The 25,446-nt window shown below is 46.6% G+C and overlaps 1 protein-coding gene across 1 annotated transcript in view; it reads right to left on the reverse strand.

The window, feature by feature from the left end:
* Positions 1 to 25,446, reverse strand: part of LOC146833096 (A.superbus venom factor 1-like) — a 663,114-nt gene that overhangs the window by 199,498 nt on the left and 438,170 nt on the right. Inside the window, exons 23-25 of the mRNA XM_085600729.1 lie at positions 23,475 to 23,561; positions 19,276 to 19,479; positions 18,008 to 18,083 (exon numbers count right to left, since the gene is read on the reverse strand). Coding sequence (XP_085456855.1) covers positions 18,008 to 18,083; positions 19,276 to 19,479; positions 23,475 to 23,561 — 367 coding nt within the window. The remainder of the gene's footprint in view (positions 1 to 18,007; positions 18,084 to 19,275; positions 19,480 to 23,474; positions 23,562 to 25,446) is intronic.

The following is a 25,446-nucleotide window of genomic DNA, read 5'->3' on the forward strand; positions in this document are numbered from 1 at the left end:
AGCACAGACGTCACTGGACATGTGACCCTGGTAATAAAAGTCGAGCGCACGTGCCCGTACCCAGTTCGACTATCTATCTGTGTCCGTGTGTTCATCCACGGCAGTAGCTGGAACTAAAGAGAAACAGGATTCAGGTCCTCGGGTTTCAAAAGAGGTCAACAAACACCTCTAGATGGGGATTAATCGGGGGGAGGAACTGGGAGCTGCTTGTAATACCTTTGCGTGTGACCCCCCTCTACTCACATACCCTACACCTGCAGACACTGCTATTTAACATTCACACATTCGAGGAATCGATCTCAAATGGTGCCATAGACGTGGTGGATCCCTCAGTCTGAGAATGAACAGATGGCGTAACCCCTGGCTTTGCATCCGTCATTAACCTACCCAAAATATCACCTCCTATCTCTAAGTCACATTCCGCATTCTTATCAGTGCAGACCTCGTGGAGTCTTCGCCCATCGGCGTCTCCCCATTCACTCACATCAGCCCTCCGCTTATCCGGTCAAGGGAGACAGGGTGTGTCCAATGTATTGCAATGCAGCACTTGGACAATACAAACACCAGCAGAGCCAATCTGTGCCGCATTCGTGACCCAGTTTTTGGTGTTGGAAGTACACCCAAGAGACAATGCTTAATCAAAGGCTCAATATGGGTCCTCGCAACTTCCCACAGCCTAGTCAATACCTCAGTCCAATAATTCTGTAATCTCACTCAGGTCCTAGTCATTTGATGGAACGTCACCAATTCCTGACCACACCAAGAGCAAGCCAAAGTGTGCACCGTGTTAAAATGAGACAGTCACTGAGAGTCAGAGAGGTGCGATGTAGATAATGGAACTGTGTGAGCTTAAAGCGGGCATTGCTGGCGACCTCAGGGACCTGCGCAAATGCTCACCGCCACTTTTCCTCTGTGAGGGGCAGGGGTAGGTCTGCCAACCATCGGTCCTGGATCTTCGTCACATCGACCATGTGGTCTACCTTCAGAGCTATATATATGCATGAAATCAGTCCCTTAGGGGAGCCAGAGTCAAGTAGTCACTGCTATGTTTGTGATTCTTCGGGCTCATCTGGAAAAGTCACCCACAGTTCGCGGGTGGTGCATGAAATTCTCGCATATTGAAGGAATTGACAAGATGGCAGCTGATAACACTCCCTCACATCTTCAAATGAGAGGAATGTACCATTAAAATACAGATCCTCAGCTGTCAAGCATCCTCTAGCATACCACCATCTAAGGTCCATCACGTTCTGTATCCGACGGAAACTCCGCTGCCACTGAAGGGGAAGCTGCCAAGGTAACTGCCCGCTCCCAAACCCCCGCGGCCCGATGGACTATGAACAGGTAATCTGGGGGGACCTGTGATCCCATCATCAAACAATTTGAGAGGTCCACCCTCTCTCCCCATTCTGTTAAGAAGGCTTTCACAGTATTTGGACCCTCAGCAAACCACTACGCGCATACTGTTATAATACTGCAAACTAATAGAGGCTAAGGTCCAGTAGACTCAGGCCTCTTGACTCCAAGTCCAGTTTTAGCAACTCTAGCTTCAAACTACTGCGCCTATCGGTCCACACCAAAGAAATTAGGAGACTATTCAAGGCAGTGAAGGTAGTATGCGGAATGCAGCAAAGGGAAAAAAAATTCTGGTTTTGATGTGGTTTTGATTGTAGTGCACAGGGTCCCTGCCAACCAGGTCACCTGTGCCAGTGATCCTTTCCAAAAAACATAAACACAATTGGCACTTCTGCCCCTGTAAGTCCCTAGCAAATGGTACCCCGAGTACGTAGGGCCTGGGAGATGACGAGGATCCCCTGGGACAACCTCACTAGGACAATGCCACTGCCATAGCAGCGTACATGCCCCTGTGAGGTGAAAAATGACAAAGTCGACATGACACCCTGCCTGGGTGCCATGCCAGCCAGCAATGCCTGACGGTATAGGTAAGCCACCCCTCTAGCAGGCCTTACAACCCAAAGGCAGGGTGCATTATACCCCAGGTAAGGGCATATCTGCATGAGCAGAAATGACCCTACAAAATTAGGAGCCATTCCTTAATGTTGTAAGTGCCAGTGAAGCTACAGAGAGCACATGGGCTTGAAACTCAATATCTCGAGTTCCGCAGCACCATGATGTCTTCACTGAACACAGGAGTGTTTGGTACTAAATGACTCATCTCAATAAATCCCCCGTGATACCAGTGTGAGATTTATTGTACCATGTATTCCGAAACTTCTACCAAACCTGGTGGGATCTCCGACCGGCTGTAGGCAGCCTGCCACCGCCAGACATAATGCTGGACCCCTGGGTGGAGAAACAATGCACATCCTTGGCAGAGTTGTCACACCTCCTCCACCAGGGTGGGCCGGTGTTTGAAGGGGAAGCTTCAAAGGCCTGCTCCTTTGTAATGTGACCCCCCAGCCTCTACTGCTATCAGCAGATGGCAGCCCCTGGTTTACACCCCCACATTGGGTGGGAAAACCGACAGAAAAACAAAGGAGACTAGGAGGAGTGCCTACCTCTGCAAACTCCACCCCTAAGGTGGGGGAGGAGAGGTGAAGCCCATCTTTCAGTCCCCTCCATCTTGAAGATGGGGAGACCCCTCCAATCAGGGCAAGGTCTATGCTCCTTCCCACAGGAGGGTGGCATAGTAGAGGGTGTAGTCACAACAGGTAAGGTGCCCATTGACCCTACCTGCTACTCCCCTAAAATCTAGTATTTAGGTGGCAACACCAGATCTGGAAATTAGATCTATGATGACCTAAGAAAGAAGACAACCCTGCAGAGAAGACTGAAGACAACGACTGCTTTGGCCCCAGCCCTACCGGCCTGTCCCCAGCTTCAATAACCCTGCGACCTGTCATGCAGCCAGCAACCTCTGAAAACCGTGGAAGGACTGCTGCCTTAGGAAAAGACTCCAATCCCCTGTGGACAGCGGACCTGTCCCCAAAGAACCCAACTCCAACGGCCCTGGATCCAGTCGGATCCACGTCTCCTGCCCACTCTCCACCCAACACCCACGCCAGAGTCTGAGTGGCTCACCTGTGCAGTGAAGTCTTCCCAGAGACCTGAACCACGAATCCAGCATTGGTTGATCTCTCCTGGACTCCACAAGGACGCCTGCAGCGTGAATCCAGAGGCTCCCCCTGACCGCGACTGGCTCTGGTAAAAAGACTCCGATGTAGAAAGGCACCCCTACACCCATAGCCCCTGGGCCTTGGTGAGCTGAACCGATGGTGCCCTGTGACCACCTACATCTCCGCTGTCATTGGTCTCCTCCTGCAACCTCTGGCGCAATGCCTGCAGCTTGTTTGTCAAAAACAGAATCCTCATTGAAAAGCATTTGGTGACCGACGCTGAATGTGCACCCTGCACCCAGCCGCCCCTGTGCCGCTGGTGGTGTATTCTTGGTGCTGCTTTGTTGCCCCCCAAAGCTTGGCCACTGCAACTGATCTACTTACCTGCAGGCAGAGGGGTTCCAAGCACCCTCAGTCTCCATTGAAACGCATTGGGCTGAACTCCGAATTTGACCTCTGCACCCAGTCGCCCCTGTGCCGCTGGGGGTGCATTTTGGGTACTCACTTGACCCTTGCCCCCTGCTTACCTTTTGTCCCGAAGCCTGGAACTGTAAGTGCGATACTTACCTTATACAGAGCCAGTTTCCTACAGTCGGCATATAAGGAGACAACACGAGTACGTCCCTCTACCAAGGTGCCCCACTGGGCCATATCGCGGTGCAACCGTATGACCAAGGGCTCCATTGCCAGGGCAAAAAGGAGTGGGGGCAGCAGGCACCCTTTCCTCTTGACCCTTTATATGGGAATGCCCTCAGAATCTACGCCTCCACTGCAGACATGTGCATTCTGCCGGTCATAAAGTAGCCAAACCCAGGAGATGAACCCCAGGCCCAGTCCCATCCTCCTCTAGACCTCCCAGAGGTAGTCCCAGCTTAGAGTTGATATCTAAGGCAACCACCACTGCCGGCATAACGTCACCTGCCAACGAGTGAACGATGTGGGAAAGTCGCCTCAACTTCATATGTGTCCCTCTGCCCGGTATAAACCCACACAGGTCTTCATGGACCAGATGGGTCACCACACAGACTAGGCACATCACCAGTGTTTTAGCTTATATTTTAGTGTCTGCTCCTAGCATGAATAAGGGACAGTAGGAAGGGTCCAGTGGATCTTTACCCGACTTGGGGAGTATGACGATCTGGGCCTTTTGCATAGAAGGCAGCACACATCTGGCCTCCCGGAGGGTCTTCAGCAGGTGTGACAATAAGGGATCAGGGAACATTTGATATAACTCTACCGGGAGTCTATCTGGGCCCAGGGACTTGCAGCTTGCCATGCTTGTCACAGCTTCCTGTAATCTCTCAATCTCAATCGGGTCAACTTGTGGGCCCTTTTTATTAACTGCTACTAAATGGTCTCACAGTGGGGTGTTAATGCCAACCTGGGTGGTAGCCTCCATTCCATTGAGGGGTTGAGTGCCAATATGAGCAGGGTGGGAGTTCCCCTCTTCAGCAACCACACCAAAAGTCTCCTGGATTTGTCGCCCTCCTGGTGTAAACGTTGCTGGTATTCGCGCCTAGTCATCCAATCCAGTCTGCCCCAAATATCACCCATCTGGTGTTGCGCACATAGTAAGGTCTCATGGTGTGCAACTAACAGGGGTCATGGAACCTATAGGTCAGTCAGGACCTCCTCCTCCTCAGCAAGCTCTCTCTCTCAAGTCGCCGTCTTGTGCCGCCAAATCTAGACAGGCATTTCCAGTGTGTCCCACTCCAGTACACTACTAGAGACAGATAACCAATTAGTCTTGAAATACCCGGAGGCCACCTCCCTTAGTTCCTCCTGGAACAGGGTGTCTACGTGTCTCCATTTGGAGACGCCACAGGGGGGCTCTTGGTCGGGCTCCACCCACACCCTATTCCAGCAGTACTGTGGCATGGTCCGATAGGAAGTCTCCCAAAATGTGTGTCTGCAGCACAGCAGCAGCCATCTCGCCAGAAACCAAGAACCTGTCAAGTCGATTATATGCTTCACACTCCAGGGCATATCAGGTGTATTCCTGTACCCCGGGATGCGTCACTCAGTATCTGAATCATGAAAGATGTTTAGACTACGTAGTATGTACCACCTGCCATGGCTCCACCCTACAGTGACAAGTAATGTGGCCCTCACCACCCCCAGCATCCAAGAGCACACTTCCTGCTGGTCTCACTGTATCTTCAGGAGTCCTCAGATTGTGAAGTCTCTTCCACAACATCCGCGACACTACTGTTGGAGGCAGTTACTTCCTCCACGAGTGCAATCACTGCCTCTCTTTCGGATCCTAATTGTGATGGATCCATGTGATGCAGTCGCTCCCATTCGCTGTCCACTTCTGGATGTTCCAAGCCAAGGGACCCAACCCGGTGGACCACCATATGCTGGGAAGAGCGAGAGGCCCGCCTACCCTGCTGACCTCACCTTCCCGCCCCTCAAAGGTGGCTGGCTCCCAAAGGACACCCTCCTGCCACTTGTGGGGTGGGAGCCCAGCCATCTCCCCACACCTCAAGCCAGTCCCAAGCCGCTTCAGGAGTCCCGAAAAAATCAGTGCGATCACCATGGATTACCTTCAATTTGGCTGGGTCCCTGAGCATGTACTGAGTCCCATCGCCCTCAACTTTTGTTTCACACCCCCAAAGGATTTCCTCATTTGTTGTACTCGGTGGGTGTAATCAGGAAATAGATGGATGACATGATTCTCGAATGTGGGATCGCCATCACAGCGGGCAGTCTTAAGGATATTGTCCCAGTACCTATAGTTGAGGATTTTCGCAATAAGAGTACTGGACGGTGCTCCCGCCAGGGGCAACGGGGTAAGGGCATAATGCTCTTGCTCAACCATAAACAAGAAGGACAGGTCAGCAGTAGGAAGAGCAACCTTGATCCACTTCTCTACAAAGAGTTCAGGTGTCCCATCTTCGACCCCCTACGGAAAAACCACAAAGCATAGATTACACCTTCAGGAGCGTCCTTCTGCATCCTCAGCCCTGCATTGCAGAGCCACTGTCTTGGCAGATAAATTAGTCAGCACAGCTTTCAGGGTGCACACCTCGCCCTGTAGTTCGGTCAAATTCTATTTAGACCTGTGCTGAGTTTGCAGAGTACTACTCAAACAAGAAGAGGGTACTAAATTGCTAACCCTTTCCCTGGAAGTTAAATCACTTTGGAGGAGGTTTGTCGCAAGAAACTGCACAATAAAACAATTCCTCTACCAAACATTAAAACACTCTTGCGGACTCACTGAGCAGAATGTACTTTGGCAATCCCAAATAGCCTTGGGCTTTAGGATTGTTACAATTATGAAGGGCGGGTATGCAGTACTCAGCCTCAAACAGTACCAGGGATCTGTAGCTATTGCCAGTATAAGAAATGATGGAATATTGAAATTGATGGCTCCTTGATAGAGCACTGTCAAATTTAAACTTTCCATGGCTGCTTCCTATCTGTCTTCATTTCCCTATAATCCTATATATTATACTTTACTTTGAGAGGCAAAGTTATGGTTTATGTTACAATATTGTTGTAAATTGAATTTTAAGGCATATTTATGCATATTTGTTAAAGAAAAAGGAAACACATGTCGGAAAATGTAGTAATGGTAGACAGTAGAATTTTACTTGCATTTAAAAAAAGCATAGATTTTTGTCTATAAATTTGTATTTGTATTTGTATTTTATTCTTGTAAAGCGCTACTGTCACCCAACGGGTATCCTGGCGCTAGACTGAGATGGTGAGAGAAACTTTTAACCGGTCAGGTAGCCGCATGCAGACTACGAGAGAGGCCGAGGTCAGCCAAAAGGAGCAGGATTAGGAGATCAGAAGATCAGGGGCTTCTCCCTAGGGAATAGCCAGGTTTTCAAGCTGTGCCTAAAGTTCATCAAAGAGTTGGCCTGTCTAATTTTCAGCGGAAGATCATTCCAGTACCGTGCTGCCACTGTGCTAAAGGCCCTGCCCCCCATCCTGGCTTTCTTAACCTTGCCAGTAGTTAGCAGAAAGGCATTAGAAGAGCGCAGCATCCTTTGAGGCTTATACCAGGACAATTTCTCTTGCAGGCAGGTCGGGCCGAGGCCGTGTACCGCTTTATAGGCAATGCATAGGGCTTTGAAGCTAACCCTTTCCTTTATAGGAAGCCAGTGGAGCTCTTGTAGCGCCATTGTGGTCGAGAATTCGCGTTTCTTATTCAGCGCTAGTTTGGCTGCCAAAGACTGGACCCTCTGCAAACTCTGGAAGATGTAAAGGGGAGCTCCTAGGTACAGAGAGTTGCAGTAGTCCAGCCTGCTCAAGATGATGCTGCGTACCACCGAAGGTCTTTTCTCTGCTGGCAGAAGCGGTAGAATCTGTCGTAGGGCCTTCAAGAGAGCAAAGCAGACCCCCACAGTTTTTTTAGCTTGAGAGGCCATTTGAAGATTGTTGTCGAGCATGACCCCCAGATTCCGCACAGTAGTCACAGGGAGGATGGGTTCCGCCTCAGGGGTCAGTCTGAGATCATAGGGCATGTCACGTACTCCAGCAGAGGAACAGTAGATCACCTCTGTCTTTCCTCCATTGAACTGCAGTGAGTTAGCCCTGAGCCATTCCGAAGTCTGGCGCATACATCTCTGGAAGTCATCCATAGTCAAAGCACCCTTCCCCTCCAATGAGAACACCAATTGGGTGTCGTCTGCATAATTGACCACATCGACCCCATGCGACTTGATTATAGAGATCAGTGGCTGCAGGTAGATGTTAAAGAGGATGGGGCTAATGGCCGACCCCTGAGGGACCCCATGCTCTACCAGGGTCTTGCTGGAGGTGAAGGGGGACAGGGTGACCACCTGTTGTCTCCCAGTAAGGTAGGATTGCATCCACCTCAAGGCACGTCCCTTGACTCCCAGAAGTTCCAGTCTGTTCAACAGGATTCGGTGGTTAACCGTGTCGAATGCGGCGGACATATCTAAGAGGACCAATACAGATGAAAGGCCTCTGTCCGCCCGCATCCGCAGATTGTCTAGCACGGTAACCAGAGCCGTCTCCGTTCCATGACCTGGCCGGAAGCCAAACTGACTCCTATCCAGAAGATGGAACTCTTCAAGATACCCTGAGAGAGACCTACTCACTGCCTTTTCAAGAATTTTTATAGGAAAAGGCAGCAGAGAGATAGGTCGAAAACTAGAGGGATCTTCTGGGTCCAGAGATGGCTTCTTTAGCAGGGGAGTGACCACTGCCAGCTTCCATGCTTCAGGCACCACCCCATCCTCCAAGGATTGGCAGCATATCTGCCGCATCCGAGGAAGCAGTGCCTGTGCATGTTCTTTCAATTGTATTTCAAAAGTGTTCCAGGAACTTGCTCATCGGCAGCTCTATCCAAGATACATATGACTTTACTGAAGGTTTGTATGATGCAGAACTAGGATTCAAAGTAATGTTGACTTGCTGCTAGAAGAAAAAAATTATCACACAAATGTTCGACTGCAAGTGAAGTTTTGCAGGATTTACAAAATTGTGCAATGTTTGAGAAACATGACAACTTTGCAAAACTTCAGGCCTGATGTAAATGTTCCCAATAATAGTGATAGCATGCTTTAGACGTTTGAAACAAAGTGCTTCAGACATCTGAAACAAAAATATATAATGATAACCGAAAGCTTTTCTTCCACTCGGTGACAATATATATTTCCTTAGATGGCTAGTGTATTGCAGTGAAAGGAGTAGAAGCCACCACTGTTAAACATGAATATAGTTCATCACTGCTCTTTGGACGTCAAGCGTAGAGAGCTCTTTCTGCTGTGGAATTTAGTTTTTGGTAGAAAGCAGGTAGGTGTATATTTTGATTGACATGGAAAGCTGAGACCACCTTTGGCAGAAATGGGGATTTGTGCTCATCACCACCTTGTCTTTCTGAACTTGAAGGTAAGGCTTTTGTACTGTGAGTGCTTTCAGCTCACTAATCCAGCGCAGTGAGGTGATGGCTATTAAGAAGGCTGTTTTTAGTGCTAAAAACCTGAATTCTGTGCTGTGCATTGGCTCAAAGGGAGGTTTCACGAGCTGTGTGAGTACAATGTTCAGATTCCACACAGGTGTAGGAACTGATCTCGGCGGTGCTATTCTTTTTTCCCCTTCTAGGAATCTTTTGTTGACCGGTGTTTGGAAGAAGCTTCTGCCTATTACTCCTCTGGAGTATGCCATAAAGGGCGCTTGGTTTACTTTGAGAGAGGAGTATGATAATCCTTCATCGAGAAGATGGGTGAGGTATTCTAAGATGGTTGCATCTTGAGTCCAATCGCGATCAGGTGCTACTGTGGTGTGCCATTGTTTGAAAGAGTTCCATTTTTCAGAGTAGCACCACATTGTGGGTGGTCTTCTAGTTTCTTGTAACACCTCCACGACACCAGGGCTATTACCTCTGAGTACCTGGACAGTCTTGTCCTCTGCAGGCAGATTAGAATTAGTGTCATTGTTGTTTTTTTTAACTTCTCAATCACAAGTTGTAACTGGGGAACTGGTGGAAAGGTATATGCAAATGCCTCTGACCAATCTATCAACAGGGCATTCCTCTGCACATGGTGGTTTGGGAATCTAGCAATTAAGTTTTGGCCATGTACATTCTCTTGTGTTGCAAAAAGCTCTATTGTTGGTGTCCACCACTTCTTGAATATCATGTCCATCACCTTCTGTTTTAGCTACCACTTGTGGGAGACACTCACCTGTTTGCTGAGCCTGTCTGCCTATGTGTTCCGTACACCTAGCAGGTGTATCGTGACTAGCGTGTGCCAGAGTGGACAGCTCAAGGGGTCCTGTTCCTCTATGCATGTTGAGATAGAACATGGTTGTTGTGTTGTCTGTTTATACCAGTACTGTCTTACCCATGATTTGAGTCTAGAAGGCATTCAGTGCAAGGAAGACTGTCTTGAGTTCCAATATGCTCGTTTATATGCTTGCGGGCTCCATTCGCCTCTGATCTTTAGCGCTATCATGTGTGTTCCCTGTAGGAGAGTGCCCCTTTTTGCATGGTTGCCCCCCACTTTTTGCCTGATGTTTGATGCTTCATGACTAAGTGTGCCCTGTGTTCCTGCTAATCAGGTACCCAGGCCTGTGTTTTCCCCCCAAACTGTACCTTTGCTCCCCCATTGGCACTCCTCTGGCCTACATATAAGTCCCATGTAAAATGTGCCAAGGGCACCAAGGGCCTTGTAGCCAGAGAAAGTCTCTGAATGCTGAAGCATATATTTTTGCCAACCTCAGAGACTCCTCCCCTGACCCATGCACACTGCCAGTGCAGTCTGTGTGCCAGGGGGAGACCTTAAAACTACAAGTCGACATGGCAAACATACCTGTGTGCCATACCCACCAAAACAATTCCTGTGGCATAGGTCAGTCACCCCTCTAGCAGGCCTTACAGCCCTAAGTGCCATTCAAGGGGGTTGTAAGTGCAGTACAGACATTTTTAAACCATGGGCTGGGAGTTTGGTACCCCGAACGCCACAGCTCCATGACGGCTTTACTGAAGACTGAGAAGTTTGGTATCAAACATCTCAGCCCATTAAACCCACATTAATGCCAGTGTTGGATTTAATGCCAAATGCACTCAAAGGGCATCTTAGAGATGCCCCCTCAAAAAACCACCTAACTCTAGTATCTTGGCTGGGTGGCTTCTCACCAGCTGCCACCCCCAGACATGTTTCTGGACACTTGGGTCAAGAGCCTCCTGCTCTCGGGGTCCTGAAACAAAGCACATCCTGGGCAGAGGTGCCAAGCCTCGTCCCCCAGGATGAGCAGGGTCCACAAACGGGAAGCTTCAAAGGCTTGCCGCCTTTGTTAGCTTACCCTGCCTTTTGCTGCTCCCAGCAACTAGCCCCCACTGGTTCCAACCCCACTTTGGGAGGGAGAATTGGTGGGAAACCCAAGATAGGAGGAGAGGTGTGCCCACCTTTGCCAACTCCACCCCTCAGGTGAAGGAGGAGAGGTGAAGCACAACTCTCAGTCCCTGCCATCTTGAAGATGGGGTGACCCAGCCAACTAGAGAGGCTTATGCTCCCCTTCCACTGGAGGGTGGCATAATAGGGGGTGTACCCACCCCAAGGAAGGGGCCCATTGGTCCTGACCTGTACCTACCTGAAACGTCCCTAAATTTAGTATTTAGCAACGACCCCATACCTTGCCTCCTCAGACAAGAAGGAAGAAGAAGAACTGAAGAGCCATGCTGGAGGAAGAAGAGGAGGACACAAGTGCCTTGGCCCCAGCCCTACCGGCCTGTACCGACTTTGACCTCCTCCAGCAGAATCCCAGCATGTACAGCAGCCAGCAGCCCCCAAGAACCCAGAGGACCTGCCCTGCCTTCTCTACAAACACTCTGTCTACCGTGAGCGCCGGACTAGCTTAAGAAACAGACTCTGGCCTCTGACCAAATCCGCGAGTCTGCACCACTCTGCACCCAATGCCACGGCCTGAGTTGGAGTGGCCCAACCCCACAAGCAGGTTCCCCCAGCAAACCTGACCCAAGATCCAGTGATCCCTGACCTACCTCAAGCCTCCCGACGACACCTGTGGTCTCTATCTGGAGGGTCCCCCCGACCGCGACCTGAGCTGGTAAGGAAGCCTGACGCCTAAAGATACCCCTGAAACCGATGCCCCACGGCCTTGGGTGGCCCAACCAAAGGTGTCCAGGCTCCCCCCTGCATCCCAACTTACCTCTACAACTGGTAGTCACCTACAGGAAGCCTCCCCGCCTGAGCCTGCAGTCTTTGTTCCGACCGGTGATCTCCCTTTGAAAACAACAGGGCACACGACGCCAGCTCAGCACACTGCACCCGGCCGTCCCTGTGCCTCTGTGGGTGCACCTTGTGTGCTAACTTGGATCCACCTTTGCCCAGAGCTTAACCCTAGGAGCTTTGCTCCCTTAACCCCTTGGCTTGCCCGAGAACAGCCACCAGTCGACGGCCCCCTAGCCCCATAGGCTAACACTGGGCCTCAGCACTCTGCACCTGGCTGCCCTAGTGCCGCTGAGGGTGCTCTTTGAGTGCATCCTTGACCCTGGGGAACACTTGTTCTAACCCCAGAAACTCAACCCTCAAGACCGATTGCTTACCTGCAAACCACATTTTCCTCCATAGGGTTGCATTGACTGTTCTCCTCTAAAAATGTTCTAAGTGTTGAGTTGTGTTTGTATGGAACCCTAAGCAACTGTGTTTTAATGCAAAAGTGTTTTACTTACCTTTGTCTAGGAAATGTCCCAGTGTGATATCTAGGCATATCACCCAGAGTAGAAAGAGTTATCTAAAAAGTAATCATCAAGTAATTCAAAAGTAATCACAAAGTAATTATAACTGTTCTTAAACATGTTACCAACCTGTAACAAAGTCAGTTTCATTCAGCTTGCATATTCTTATCAACCTGTCTTGAAAAGCACAACTTTACTTACCTGTACCAATTCCAGCTTGGTTCTAAAAATAAAGTACATCTAAAGAAATATTTTTTATACAAACAATTGGCCTGAGTTCAGTTTGAGTGTCTGACATAATTTCTAGCCTGAGTGTGTACAATAGATGCTTATCACTACCCTTTGATAAAGCCTCACTGCTTGCCAACACTACCACAAATAGAGAAAAAGGCGTTATCTACTGTTACCTCTGTAAGACTTTGGGGATCCACTGGACTCTGTGCACACTATACCTTACTTTGGTATAGTATATACAGAGCCAGCTTCCTACACTCCCCAGCCGGAGTGTGATGCACCTGTCATGATGATGACTGAGGGAATTGGGTTCTGAAAGGGCAAGCCCATTTTGATGTTCTTAATGCTCCACCATTGTAGTTACCTGTGTACTTTGTCTGTTACAACAACTAGATCTTCTTAACTCCCTGTCACTTGTGACCAATACCTCTGTAGCCATTCCTGAGTCGGTCTTATGAAGAGTCTCACATTTGAAATGTTAGGAATGTAGGACGCCATTATGCCCAACGTTTTCTCACTGTCCTGTCAGAACTGCCTTCTCCTGGCAGAGGCAAATCTGCTCTATCAACACGTCAATCCTCCTCTGGGTAGGAAAAACCTTTACGTGTATGGAGTGCAACCGTTCTCCTCAAAATATTTATTTCTTTGTGGCGTTGGTGCTGAATTTTTTTGGTTTATGGAGAACTCTAACTTATGGATTGTGGTCCTTATGCTCTCCTGACATTTTTTTAATGATCATGCTTTTACTAGCCAGTCATTTAGATACGGGTATACCTGTATTCCTTTCCTTCTCAGATGTGCTAATACTGCAGCTAGGCACTTTGTAAACAAAAAAGGTGCTGGCTTCATTCTGAACGACAGAACCTTGAACTGGCAGTTCAAGTTGTCTGCTATGACTCTCAGAGATTTCTTGTGTTTCTGGTTCATGGAGATGTGTAGGTATACAATCTGTTTGCCATGTAGTCTCCCTTTGTCATCTTGAATTTTTATGTTGTGATGGACCTGTTCAAGACCCTAAAGTCTAGGATAGGACTTAGGCTTTTGTTCGGTTTTGGTACCAGGAAATAGACAGAGTAAACCCCATGTCCTTTCTCCCTTGTTGGGACTCTTTCTATTGCCTGTTTTTGCAATAGGTCATGGACTTCTTCTCCAAAGCACCTTTATTCTTTGAAGCTGGATGATCTTGATCTTGTTTTTATGTTTAGAGACTGATTTAGTGGTACAATACAATATCCATGACAGATAAGGTTTAGGATCCACTTGACGGAGGTGCTGAAGCTTCAGTGATAGAAGAATCCTCCAATCCTTCCCCCCACTGGTAATACATGCAGGGGAATGTTAGTGCAGAGTCATTTGGGCCAAGCTCCCCCTTGGGACTGATCCCCTGCACCTTTCTCTACCACTGAAAGGACTGTTGCTGCAATCTTGGGTATTGCCATAGCGGTGTGGTCCCCTGTGTTTGTGTTTGGGCGCTGGCTGTATTGTCAAGGCACTGACTGCACTTCCCCAGTCCACCATGATTGGTCTCCTTGTTGCTGGGGTGCCTCTGAAACCTCGGCTGAATTGTAACTCCTGTATCGCTTTTGCCGTCTTATTATCTTTCTTCATGCCCTGTAGCCAAAAAGTGTGTCTCCAGTGAATGGCATGTCGATCACCACTGCTTGTACCTCAGGTTTAAACCCTGACCCCCTCAGCCACAGTTATCTTCTCAGGGTGATACCTGTAACAGGTGTTTGCAGTATTTTTGCATTTTTTGACAACACTTTTTGCCTTTTTTTCAGGAAATCTTCAATTTCTTCCTATTGCTGGTGTCCACGTTGGATCTGGCTGGATCTCTAAACGCTTCTCTCCCCTGGTTGATGATACTTGAAACTTTAAGCATGGGAAGATATTGATTCTTCATTTCTGAGGGGCTGAGTGTCTCTAGCAAGCAGCAGGCTTCACCATGGTCTTCCTCCAACTTTACCTCATATTTCTCTGCTGCTCTCTTGATGACAGTGTTGTAGGCCGCAATGTCGTCTGGTGGGATGGATTTGAGGAGGGGGACATGTCAATGCCCTCTTCTGCTGAGTCTGCCTCGATGTCTTGCCATTGATCATCCATTATCCGTTCAATGCTGAACGTCTCAGTGTCATACTGTTCTACGTCCCTCTCTGAATAGGTGTAAACTTCCTCCTCTGGTTCTTGAGCCGGCTCTGGGTTAGCAGTGTCTCCCATTCTGCCTGATCTGCCTCTGGTTCTGTATGGTATTTCCCTTGAGTAGGGATTCTGTACTGCTTCAGGGCCTCTTCAAACTCTTGTCTTCTTCAAAGCAGCACCTCTATTTTGGCCTCGGGCATCTTCTTTTAACTTACAAAGTTGAGGGTCTTTTGTTCCATATCGACAGTGGATTTCCTCCTTTCAGCGCCTAGGCCAATTTTTAGGGTTTGCTGTCATCGGTGACCTTCCGCTTAGACCCATGAGGTACTTTCTCCCTTCTTTTGGAATCCACCGTGAAGTGTTTCAACTCCGTTGCATGGGCGCTGTGTTGTTACCTGGTGCTTCAGTCCTTCCTGTGCAGACCTCTTCATCGTCCTGGTCTTTTCGGTGTCTATGGTCTCCATTAGAGAATTCTTCTTGTGCCAGCCCGGTGCCCTTCCAGCCCTCATTGTTTCATGAGAGTTGTATGGGATCTGCCCACTGAGACTCTGTCATGGTGTAGTGAGCTGACCTCTGCATCTGCCTCGATTTCAGGGTCTTTGGTTGGAACTCTGCACAGACCCCACATCCCTTTGCTCGATGAGCTCTCAGCAGGAAGAGTTTGCACACTTCATGGCTGTCTTTCTTGATGAATTTGTGGTCGCGCTTCAGGCAGAAAGGGGTGTACTCCATACCCGCAATTCATTCTTTAGCCCACGTAGTCAGTGCCCCATGTTTGTTCTTCTTGGGAAAAAAGGGACAAAAACACTAAGCCTGGGCAGTGAACTCCGTTCTGCTGACAGAGTTTGCGGAGTTTTCCGCACTCCTCGTTACGCGCAGCTCGCGGAGTTCCATAAAACTATGCTCCATACAGAGGAGCAAAGTTTTTTTCCTCGCTCGCATTCATCACCGTCAAGTTGGCGAGCACGGCGAGGAAAATCCACCTCCCGGCTAGATTTTTCCTCGTTCGCGATCGTCAACATCAACTTGACGAGCGTGGAAAAAAAACTACCGGTGAGATTTCTCAACACGCGGGGGGGGGGTCAGGTTTCTCATTGCGAGTGGTCTCGTATGTTCACTACCACTCGCGTTGAGAAACTGCCCGTTCGCATTGAGAACGCTGCCGCTCGAGTAAAAATCTACTCGAGCAGCAAAAAGGAAAGCAGCACTAGCTTGCGCTGTGCATGGTGCCGTTCACGATGATTACACAATGCAGACAAGCATCCGGCACTGAAAATCACTGCGAACTGCATTTTTCCATAGCACTCTGATGCTTGCGGAGTTCTGCATAGCGCGGCAGAGCTTTTATTTTCATTTCGCAGAGTTTCACGTAGCGCAACTCCACAAACTCCGCCCAGGGTTAAAAAACACACCGTAAAGTGTTTATCGGGGACTTCCCTTCGCATCGGTTGCTGGTGTTGTTCTTTTCCTTTCGGGTAGCTTCTTTTCAGCACTTTCTCCATGGACAAAAACTTTCTTTTCTTCTCTGTGAACCTGGAGCTCATGTCTGTACATCCAGATCCAGTGGTGGTAAAAAAAGAATCTGAAGATGGCTATAACTCACTGAGGATTCTAGCAATTGCATCTGACATCATCAAGGTAGGAAAATTAGTCAAATGGTCAAATTTGATGTTACAAAAAAGAAACAAAAAAAACAATCACAAAAGAAAGACCTGAAAGCATTCCAGACCCAATCACTATATAGAAAAATAATGCACAGCATGTGAATCCAGAAATGATTCACGCAGCAAAACTGAGGTGCTAAGTGTTTCAGCTGGATCCTGTTCCATCATCTTTTCCAACTCCATCACCTCATCCTACTCTTGCAGGCCACCTCCTTTCTCACAGTGGTTCACTGTGATTTTAAGTCAGAGTGGGGTAGAACATTGCTGCATTGTGTGCCAACCAGCCTGGTGTCCATAGGGGAGGAGGTAATCTTTGGTGCCCTATGAAACAGCCTGTCTGATACCTGTTTAATCAGGGGAAGGATAACCCATATGACTCATGTAAGCAAGGGATGAAATCTTGGTACACTATCAGCTAAAATGCTTAATTGCTGTAGGGAGTGGAGGGTTTCCAATTTTATAAGCTATGAGTAAGGTTTCAGGATGCCTGTAGGAGGAATGTGTATGTGGTGAACTGAGAGCCAACAAGCTTAATGTTTATATGGGATGCTTCCTTTTTACACTGTGAATGAGACTATTTGACTTGCAGAGCACTTTTCTGTCAACCGGGACAGCAATTTATATTCACTGCTGCTGCGCTCTGGGATCGCCCCTTTCAGCTGGTCATTCCCGTGTCCTGAGCCTGGTTACTGAGGGTTCCCACATCACAACTTAAGAGACACCTATCAGTGAATTCCAGTGTATCCAATTCTACTACTTGGTAGGTCGTGTAGAACTAAGATGATGCAAAGGTGTCAGAGCACTTTACAAATAAATACTCCAAACAAAGTATGTATAAAATGCAAAATGGGACAGGCAACAGGTAAAACTTTACAGAATATATTGTATTTACAGAATAATTACTAGATGCTTGCTAGGTTAAAAGAGAAACACCTAATATAATTTCAAAATTAAAAAAAGATCAACTTGGATTGAATATAGGGGTTCAAAATATGTGAGTACAGAGACCAGTATACAGTACATATCTGCAGAAGCAGTTGGGAAGAAAAACAAATGTATGTCAGAAAGATAATGGGTATGAGTTTGTGTGCGACACAAACTCGCAAGATAGGATCAGTTTGTAGAACAAGTGGCGTATTGTCTATCATTCTTATAGAGTGGAGTACACATGAAAATAGGAACTCCCGACTAAAAGTATTATATGTGAATGAGCGAGAAGCTATATTTTAAGTGAGTCCAGTTGAAAGTCACTGGTTAGGGTGAATCCCAGGGTGAGGAAGGTGTCACAGACTGAACAAGTAGTAGAGGAAGAGGGGTCACTTAGACACTGAGTGGGAACTCACAGATTAAAGGGATCCTCCAGAGGTTATGTTGGCTCCTGCTGGCACTCAAAACAGTGACAGTTAGGTTATCGATCTAAGGCTTGGACTCCACTCTCCCAGATTTTGGCTTATTGAAGAAAGCTACTGTGGGAATTTAAAGAAGCCTCTAAGGCAGATTGAGGGCAAGAAAGGAATAGTTAGAAGGCAAAAGGAAGAAGGATGGAGGATGGAGGATGGAACCGCACATTTTCGGGCTATGGTAGGGCTAATGGGGCAGCGGAGGAAAACAGGGGCACAATAAGGTTCTGACTAGAGACTACATTAATGAAAATAATCTTGCACATGCCTATATAATTATGAATTAGCATTTCATTCTGATGCGGGTGGTCACCTTACCAGGTACTTCCAGGTCGATATGTCCAGGCAGCGTAAGAATTGTCAGCTTGTTTGTAAGTCAACTGCTGTGTATAGCCTAAAAGAGGAAATGTTGAAATCAATGTTCACTAGGAACAGTGAGATCTGCTCTCCAGATGCATTCCATTTGCCACAAAACCTATTTCACACTACAGTGGCTATGAATTGTGTGATAAGATTGCTTTTCACTGGGTGGGAAGTGCACAACATCCTAGTTTCTATGAGAGGTTGGTGTTTCTTTACTGCTTCTCTTTGTTTTTCTTTTCTGTATATCAAAATCAATAAAAAGATTTATATACAAAAAGATAGATTTTCATGAACCCCATGCATTTAATGTATACATTTGAGCCTGTGCTGTAAGGAGTTCTTGAGGATTCCTCTCTTTCTCCGCTACTGTTCAATCCTTATCTCACTCCATTGGCTCATCTGTGGCATCATAGTGAAGGCTCTGCACTTCACAGTCATGCATATAATACTTGGATCATTTTCAATATTTGAGAGTGAGAAGGATTCAGGGACCTTTGTGCTCCCTTCGACAGCAGAGGCGGTGCATTGGTGGATGAACACAAACTGGCTGAAATTAAACCCTTGGATTCCTGAAATTCTCCAGACAAAAATCTACACAAATCAATGGGATGCTGGTCTGTGACCTTCCTGAACAGGAGGCCGATGTGCTTCTGCTGGCAAAGCTGTTAGGAGCTCAGGCATCCTCACTGAATCTGATTTATCTTTGACTCCTAAAATCGCCCAATATTCAAAGCTGTTTAAGTCCGCGTTAAAAACTAGATGTATGTGATGGGGAAGATCATTCAGATCACAAGGTGCAGTTTTGGTGAACACCCTCCCTCTGTTATTAAAATCGGATGTCAATTATCTTTCTATTAAAAGAATAACATAAGATTAATTTCACGACGACAAAGTTTAGGTGATGGGGGTGATCTGTAAGAGGTATTCCTCTTTGGCTCTTTTGTTTTGTTGCTCCAAGAGACCTTTGAGGGTAAAAGTTTCCATTTTACAAGTATCCAATTAAATAGATGCAGGTGTCCTGTAGCAAGCCACTTTCTATACAGGCAAATGTTAAATTGTAACCTACTTCTTCTGCTGCCAAGCTCAGGTGTAATGCACTGCAATGCCTTTAACTCCCAGACCTCCAGCCACACTGACACCAATCTCAGTCCTGCTCTGCAATGCACCACTTGTAACTCACAGAAACCTTCCTCAATGCTCCCTCTTGTGAGGTTGGTGCTCACCTTGATTAATGTTCTTGATGGCTTCAGCTCTACGGTCCACTCCTAAGGTGTCCCACTGTCTGGTGTTGTCCAGGAAATATGTTGCAATGACAACCGGGGTCATTGATATCATGTTCTGCTCCCCGCAGCCGTGAGGCACCACAATAAGATGCCCAAGATTTGACCCATCAATGGATTTTTCGATCAGCTGTGTGATGGGGGTTCCTGGTCAAAATAAGAAGACAGAGTAAAATGTATCTTTTAATGCAGCACCAGTTCTGTACAGAATGATAAGATTTTAGACAGTAAAAAGGTAAGGGACAAGTTTTTTAACTTTAGCAATAGTTTTCCACCTAATTAACTGTTATTGACTGAGATGCTATGCACTATCCTGCAGTCTATTGGTTGGATCTATAACTGTGTGCGCTAACATTAAATAAGTGTAACAGCAAAAAAGGGATAGAAGGAATGCTTGAATTAATCTCAGCCACTTGCAGTCACTTGGACCACATCCTGATCCATTGTTTTTCGCCCACCATGCAAATTAGTCTTGATCCTGGTCCTCATTGGAACAATTCATTCGAACTGCAAAGACAGGTTCTCCCTGAACAGGAATACAAGCAACCTAGGACCGGTTTTGCCCCGACAAGGGATTATCAGCCGGGTATTGCTAGATTCCAGTTCCACAGTGAGCACGGAACCCAAGCTATTTCAAGCATTCCATCCATCACCTTTTTCTTTCATTAAAATAGGAGCACAAACAAGAGTGATATAAAATATAGACTGAGAAAACGTAGACTGAAACAATATTGACAATGTATAAATATTTCTTAAAACAAATTTCAACCAGCACCTAATCCCACAATCAAGTACTTGTTTCCAAATATGGTAGCACTACAGCTACAGTAATAAATTGAATGACCTTACCTGCATTTAGCTTAAAATGGGTCCAAATATTTCAAAAGATATACTTATGAGTGGTTAACAGTTTAAAGTATTTATTGTCAATCAATCAATCAATATGAACTTTATTCGGATAAAAACAACATATCCATAAAAGTACAAGTTCAAAAGAGACACAATTCATTACAATTAAAATGGTCTCCAGTATTAGTAGATAGGTCATAATTATACAATCCTATTAAAAATGTAAAATCAGAATCATTAAATGAATATATTAAAATTAGCAAAAATACAATCAAATAAAAACATTCGGGTCAGAAACTTAAAACAAAAACCATTTGAATTAACCGGGGTGCATAGAGTTACGAGTACGCACCACCGTTTTCAAAAAAGATCCAACCCGAAAACATAGTTCATCATCAGTTATAGCTAGCACCATCCCATAGGCTGCCTTATAATCAGTTACATGTCGAGCTTTAAGATATGGGGTAAGGAATCTTTTAGTGAGAAGTGAGTAATAAGAGCAGAAAAATAAAAAATGTAACATTGATTGCTTATGTATGTTATTACAAGGACAGTATAAAAGATCGAGGTTGGCAGTAAAACCGGTAGGAAATGACAACAGATATTTAATTGTGTCTGTCCTTAGCCGGAAGAGTAAGCCCCTTTCCCAGCAGCCAATTGATTTTAAAAGATATCTGGGCATCGCTGGGATCAAGTATTTATTGTGCAATGCATATGTTTTCTTTCATGGCTGGTTCACGGAAAGTACACATATCTGCTCACCTAGGTTTGCTTCTGTGTTTGGGGTAGTTTTACTATATTTATCAATTTCATAAAACATTCCACAGTTATTCCAGGGAAGCTGCAACAGCTGCACTGCCCCAGACACTGATTGTGAACTCCTTTGTGGACCCCCAGTTATACCAATGTTGGAGCAGCATTTCAAAATTAAATATAAGCTGGCCGTGATTATGAATGGTGGTACTACATCCAAAGTGGTAACTCTGGGTGACATTTTGTCACTCGCAATTCTCAAATTCTAGACCCGGTAATCTCAGGTCTGCTTACCCTGGACCCAAGGTTTCCAGGTCTGAGACACTAGGCCTGGTTTCACAGATTGTGGATGTGCACCCATTGAAACCAGCACACTACAGTGAACAGGTGGAGGGGCAATGGGCAGGAGAGGAGCACAGCCTGGACCCCTCCCTCCCGGCCTCTGCAGTACCACAAGGGAGCATAGAATGCCCCCCAGTTTGGGCCTGAACCATCCTCCCAACACCCTGCCTTTAACCCTGAACAGCAAATCCGGGTGCCAGGACACGGCCATCAATATTCAGAGGTCTGGACCACAGGCTATAAGGCTATGGGAGACTGGTGCTCACCTACTTCCACCTCCCCCTCCACGGATGAAAAACAGCATGGGGCCCATGATAGATCTTGGGGCTGTAGGACTATGAACCCAAAGAATGACGCCATGCTCAATACATTTATCAATTTACTTTATTTTCCTTTTTTCTTTTTATCAACGGATCCCTTCTCTTGTTTTCCCCTATCCTTACAATGACTGTTTCACTACTCTTTTAAAGTGTCCCTTTCTGCTCTATTCTTCTATGGTACTTAGGATATCCTTCTGTAGCTTCTTTTTTTGTCCCAAGTAAAGTCAAAATTTGATATGAAAATCTTCTGTGCAAAAAATGAGCCACAGAAATTATGCAAATTGTGTTTGCTTTGCTAATTCCTTAAATCGTTTAATTTTTTTTCTCATTCTCATAGCTCTGTCATGAGAACCTTTACTGTAGTTTTAGATGTTCTGTAATTATTCTGTTTGTAAAATGACTAATTAATTGTACTTGTGGAACTAAAATGGTACCTGAAAAGTGCTGTAGCACCACTGGGCCATGTCTGCACCATGAATCCAGAAAACAATAAATAACACCTTGGCTTGGTAATGCCTATCTTCCAGTAACTGTTATAATACCTGTAATGTCTGTGTTCAAGTCTCTTTAAGAAAGGGCATATATTGTGGAGTTAACACTAAAGGCTAGATTTATCAAAGGAGTGATTTGCCTTTTCGTCTCGTAAGGGCAACGCAATCCTTAAGTCATATTTACCAAGCCACGCAAGGGCACCTGCATTGCTTGGTCAATCTGAAGTAACGCAAGGCAGAGCAAGCCTCTGCCTTGCATTACTCTGCGACTGGTAGACGTTCCATGAATGGAGTGTGGGTGCTCACACACATCCATCTATGCTTTTTGGTGCATTCCAAGATTTACCAAGACTAGTAAACTAGGGTATGCATCAAACTCACACGCCTTTCCGACAGGCGCAACATGGAGAAATCTCTTTATTTTTCATCTTTATTTCTGAAGCACTCTTAGAAAGAGAAGTTGTCCCTTCATGCACAAAAACAATCCTGCCTGCAACACACCATGGCACAAAGGTGTCTGCATTGATGCTTGTCCACCACTAGTGCACCAGCGCAGAGAGAGAGCAGGAATGTGCCATATAATGATAGATATGTCACATTCCTGCCCTCTTCATTTGACGTAGTACAGTACAGCATGGTGTCTTACTCTATTGCGCTGCATAAAATGTACACATCCTAGGAATTTGTGAGCTGTTATTCTAAATAGAGCATAATCAGGATGTATGAGAGATTTTAGTCAGTAGGTAAAGCTGTATGTCTAGTTTCTGGTATTAAAACATTGACATTTATGTGTAGCGTGAGAATCATGACTACCCGGTTCATGTTGATGCTTTTATGTTCTCTGATGAACTCTTGCTCTTCAAAATCAACAATTTGGTACCATCTGTTAGTGGTGCATTCCTCTAAACTTGGTTGTTGCATTTGTGATTTTTATCAGAGGCCAAAAAGTCTATGGTCCACCTTTACTAAAGTCTGCATGGGTGCTCATGTGATGCAACACAATGTGGTGGTGCATATATGGGCCTTTATAAAGGTAAGTACCTAGACACTGTTTGCATCACATTGTTTCACACAAGTGTCTGTGCAGTTTTGGACCCTGTGTCCATTGTTCCTCACTCATGCACCAAATGCTCTACCACATCACAGAATTTCTTGACGTGCTGACTTATAGCATCTTATAAGGCAGTCTTGCTTCCTTGCATACACCTACTTGCCTTTGCACCAAAGGGAGTGTTTCTCCCCAATTATCCAACCTATGCTCTCCCTCCAGTGGGATATGGGACCCTGCAAACTTTTCAAAGAAGTGGAAATTAAGTGAATAACTTTCCCTTCATTCTGAACTCTCCACAGATGTGTGCATTCCAGCTTTAGTGATGTGCACTCTTACCTTGGACGGTGACCATGGTCTCAGAGTCACTTTTTGGAACAATATCCTTCAAATCAACAGCCTCAATCTTCTCTTTCTGGACACCATCTGAAGACAAAAGCAGGGGGGAAGAGTTACATGATGCTGAGTCTATTTGTTGCATGGTTGGACTGGGACAAAAATAGGCCCTGGCACCAAAATGAAAGTTGCCCCCATCAGTGAAATATATAGGTAATGAGTGGTCCTTATTTGCAAATCTGGCCAGTATCAACTTGTAAAGAAACACTGCATTAATGTTTTACAGGGTACGGAAGACTGCATAGATTTGAGCTTGCTGCATGCAATGTTTATTTTAATATCAGGGAAATCAATAGTAAAACCCAACTCACAAAAGCATAAAATCAGACCCACAAACCAAAAGAAAATGGCCCACACATAGACTTGTGAGGCCAGCCTATTGGTGCACGAAAGTGCCCCTTTTTGTTATGATCACTACTACTTTTTGCCACTGATTCTAATGTTTTTCAACTGATATGCATTGGGTCCTTGCTAACAAAGACCCCAGAGCCAGTGCTCTTTCCCTAAAAACAAAGACATGCTCATTTGTACCCAAATTGGGAAGAAGTTTGGTACCTATGTAAATTCCTAGTAAATGGTACCCCTGGTACCTAGGATGTAGGTAGTAAAGAGGGTCCCTAGGGTCTGCAGCATGTACAGTGACACCCTAAGGGACCCACACCCAAAACCATACAGGCTACCATTCCAGGCAGCGTGACATGGAGCAAACCACAGTAAAAACACATGGCTCATTCCCTGTGTGCCAATTCCACAGTCACTGCATGTAATATATGTAAGTCACCCCCACAGCAGGCCTTATAGTCCTAAGGCAGAGTGCATTATATTACATCTGAAGACATATCTGCATGAACAGAAATGCTCTTTTGTTGTCAAGTTCAATTACTAGATATTACAAGTGAACAGGGAAGCCATCTTAACTATACATACTGGGCATTGGTCATTACGAGCTCCCCAGCTACATGATGGCTTTACTTAAATACAAAATGTTTGGTATTTGGTATTTGGACTACAGACCCCCCGGACCCCGACCACAGTTCAGCGACTCCATCGCCGACTGCGTCAGCACACACGCCATCGCCTCCACATACTACATCCTACTCGGGGACCTGAACTTCCACCTCGAGAACAACGACGACACCAACTCCACTATCCTGATCGGCAACCTCACCAACCTCGGACTCAAACAACTCGTCACAACACCCACCCACTCTGCCGGCCACACGCTCGACCCCATCTTCTCCGCAAGCCCCCACGTCTCCTTCAACCACACCACCGAACTCCACTGGACAGACCATCACTGCATCCACTTCACCTTCCGGAAACCCACCACGCACCAGCACACCCAACAGATGCCTCACCGCTTCTGGAACAAAGTCAGCGAAGACCAGCTAACCACCACCCTTGCCCAGAGCTCACCCGCCGACCCCACCGACCCCGCCGCACGCAACCTCAGACAGTGGATCGACGACTGCGCCAACGCCCTCGACCCGTTCAAGAAACCCTCCAACAGCCACACCAGCAAGAAAGCCAGCTGGTTCACTGAAGACCTCCAGGCCTCCAAGTAAACCTGCTGGAAGCTAGAGAAGAACTGGCTCCGGGAAGAAACACCGGACAGCTACGCAGCCCAAAAGTACGCCACCCGCAGACACCATCACCTCATCAGAGCCGCCAAAAGAGCCTCCTTCAAAGACCGCCTAGACAACAACGCACACAGCAGCAAAGAGCTCTTCAACATCGTGAAGGAACTCTCCAACCCCAGCTCCAACACCAATGACATCACACCCTCGCAGGACCTGTGCGACTCGCTGGCCACCTTCTTCCATCGCAAGATCGCAGACATCCACGACAGCTTCAACGCCACAACCGCCCCGACTACCACTGAGACCTCTGCCCCCACGACCACCTTCCACACCAA

This window comes from Triturus cristatus, chromosome 4_2, assembly GCF_964204655.1.
Source record: "Triturus cristatus chromosome 4_2, aTriCri1.1, whole genome shotgun sequence".
In the NCBI taxonomy this organism is placed as follows: domain Eukaryota; kingdom Metazoa; phylum Chordata; class Amphibia; order Caudata; family Salamandridae; genus Triturus; species Triturus cristatus.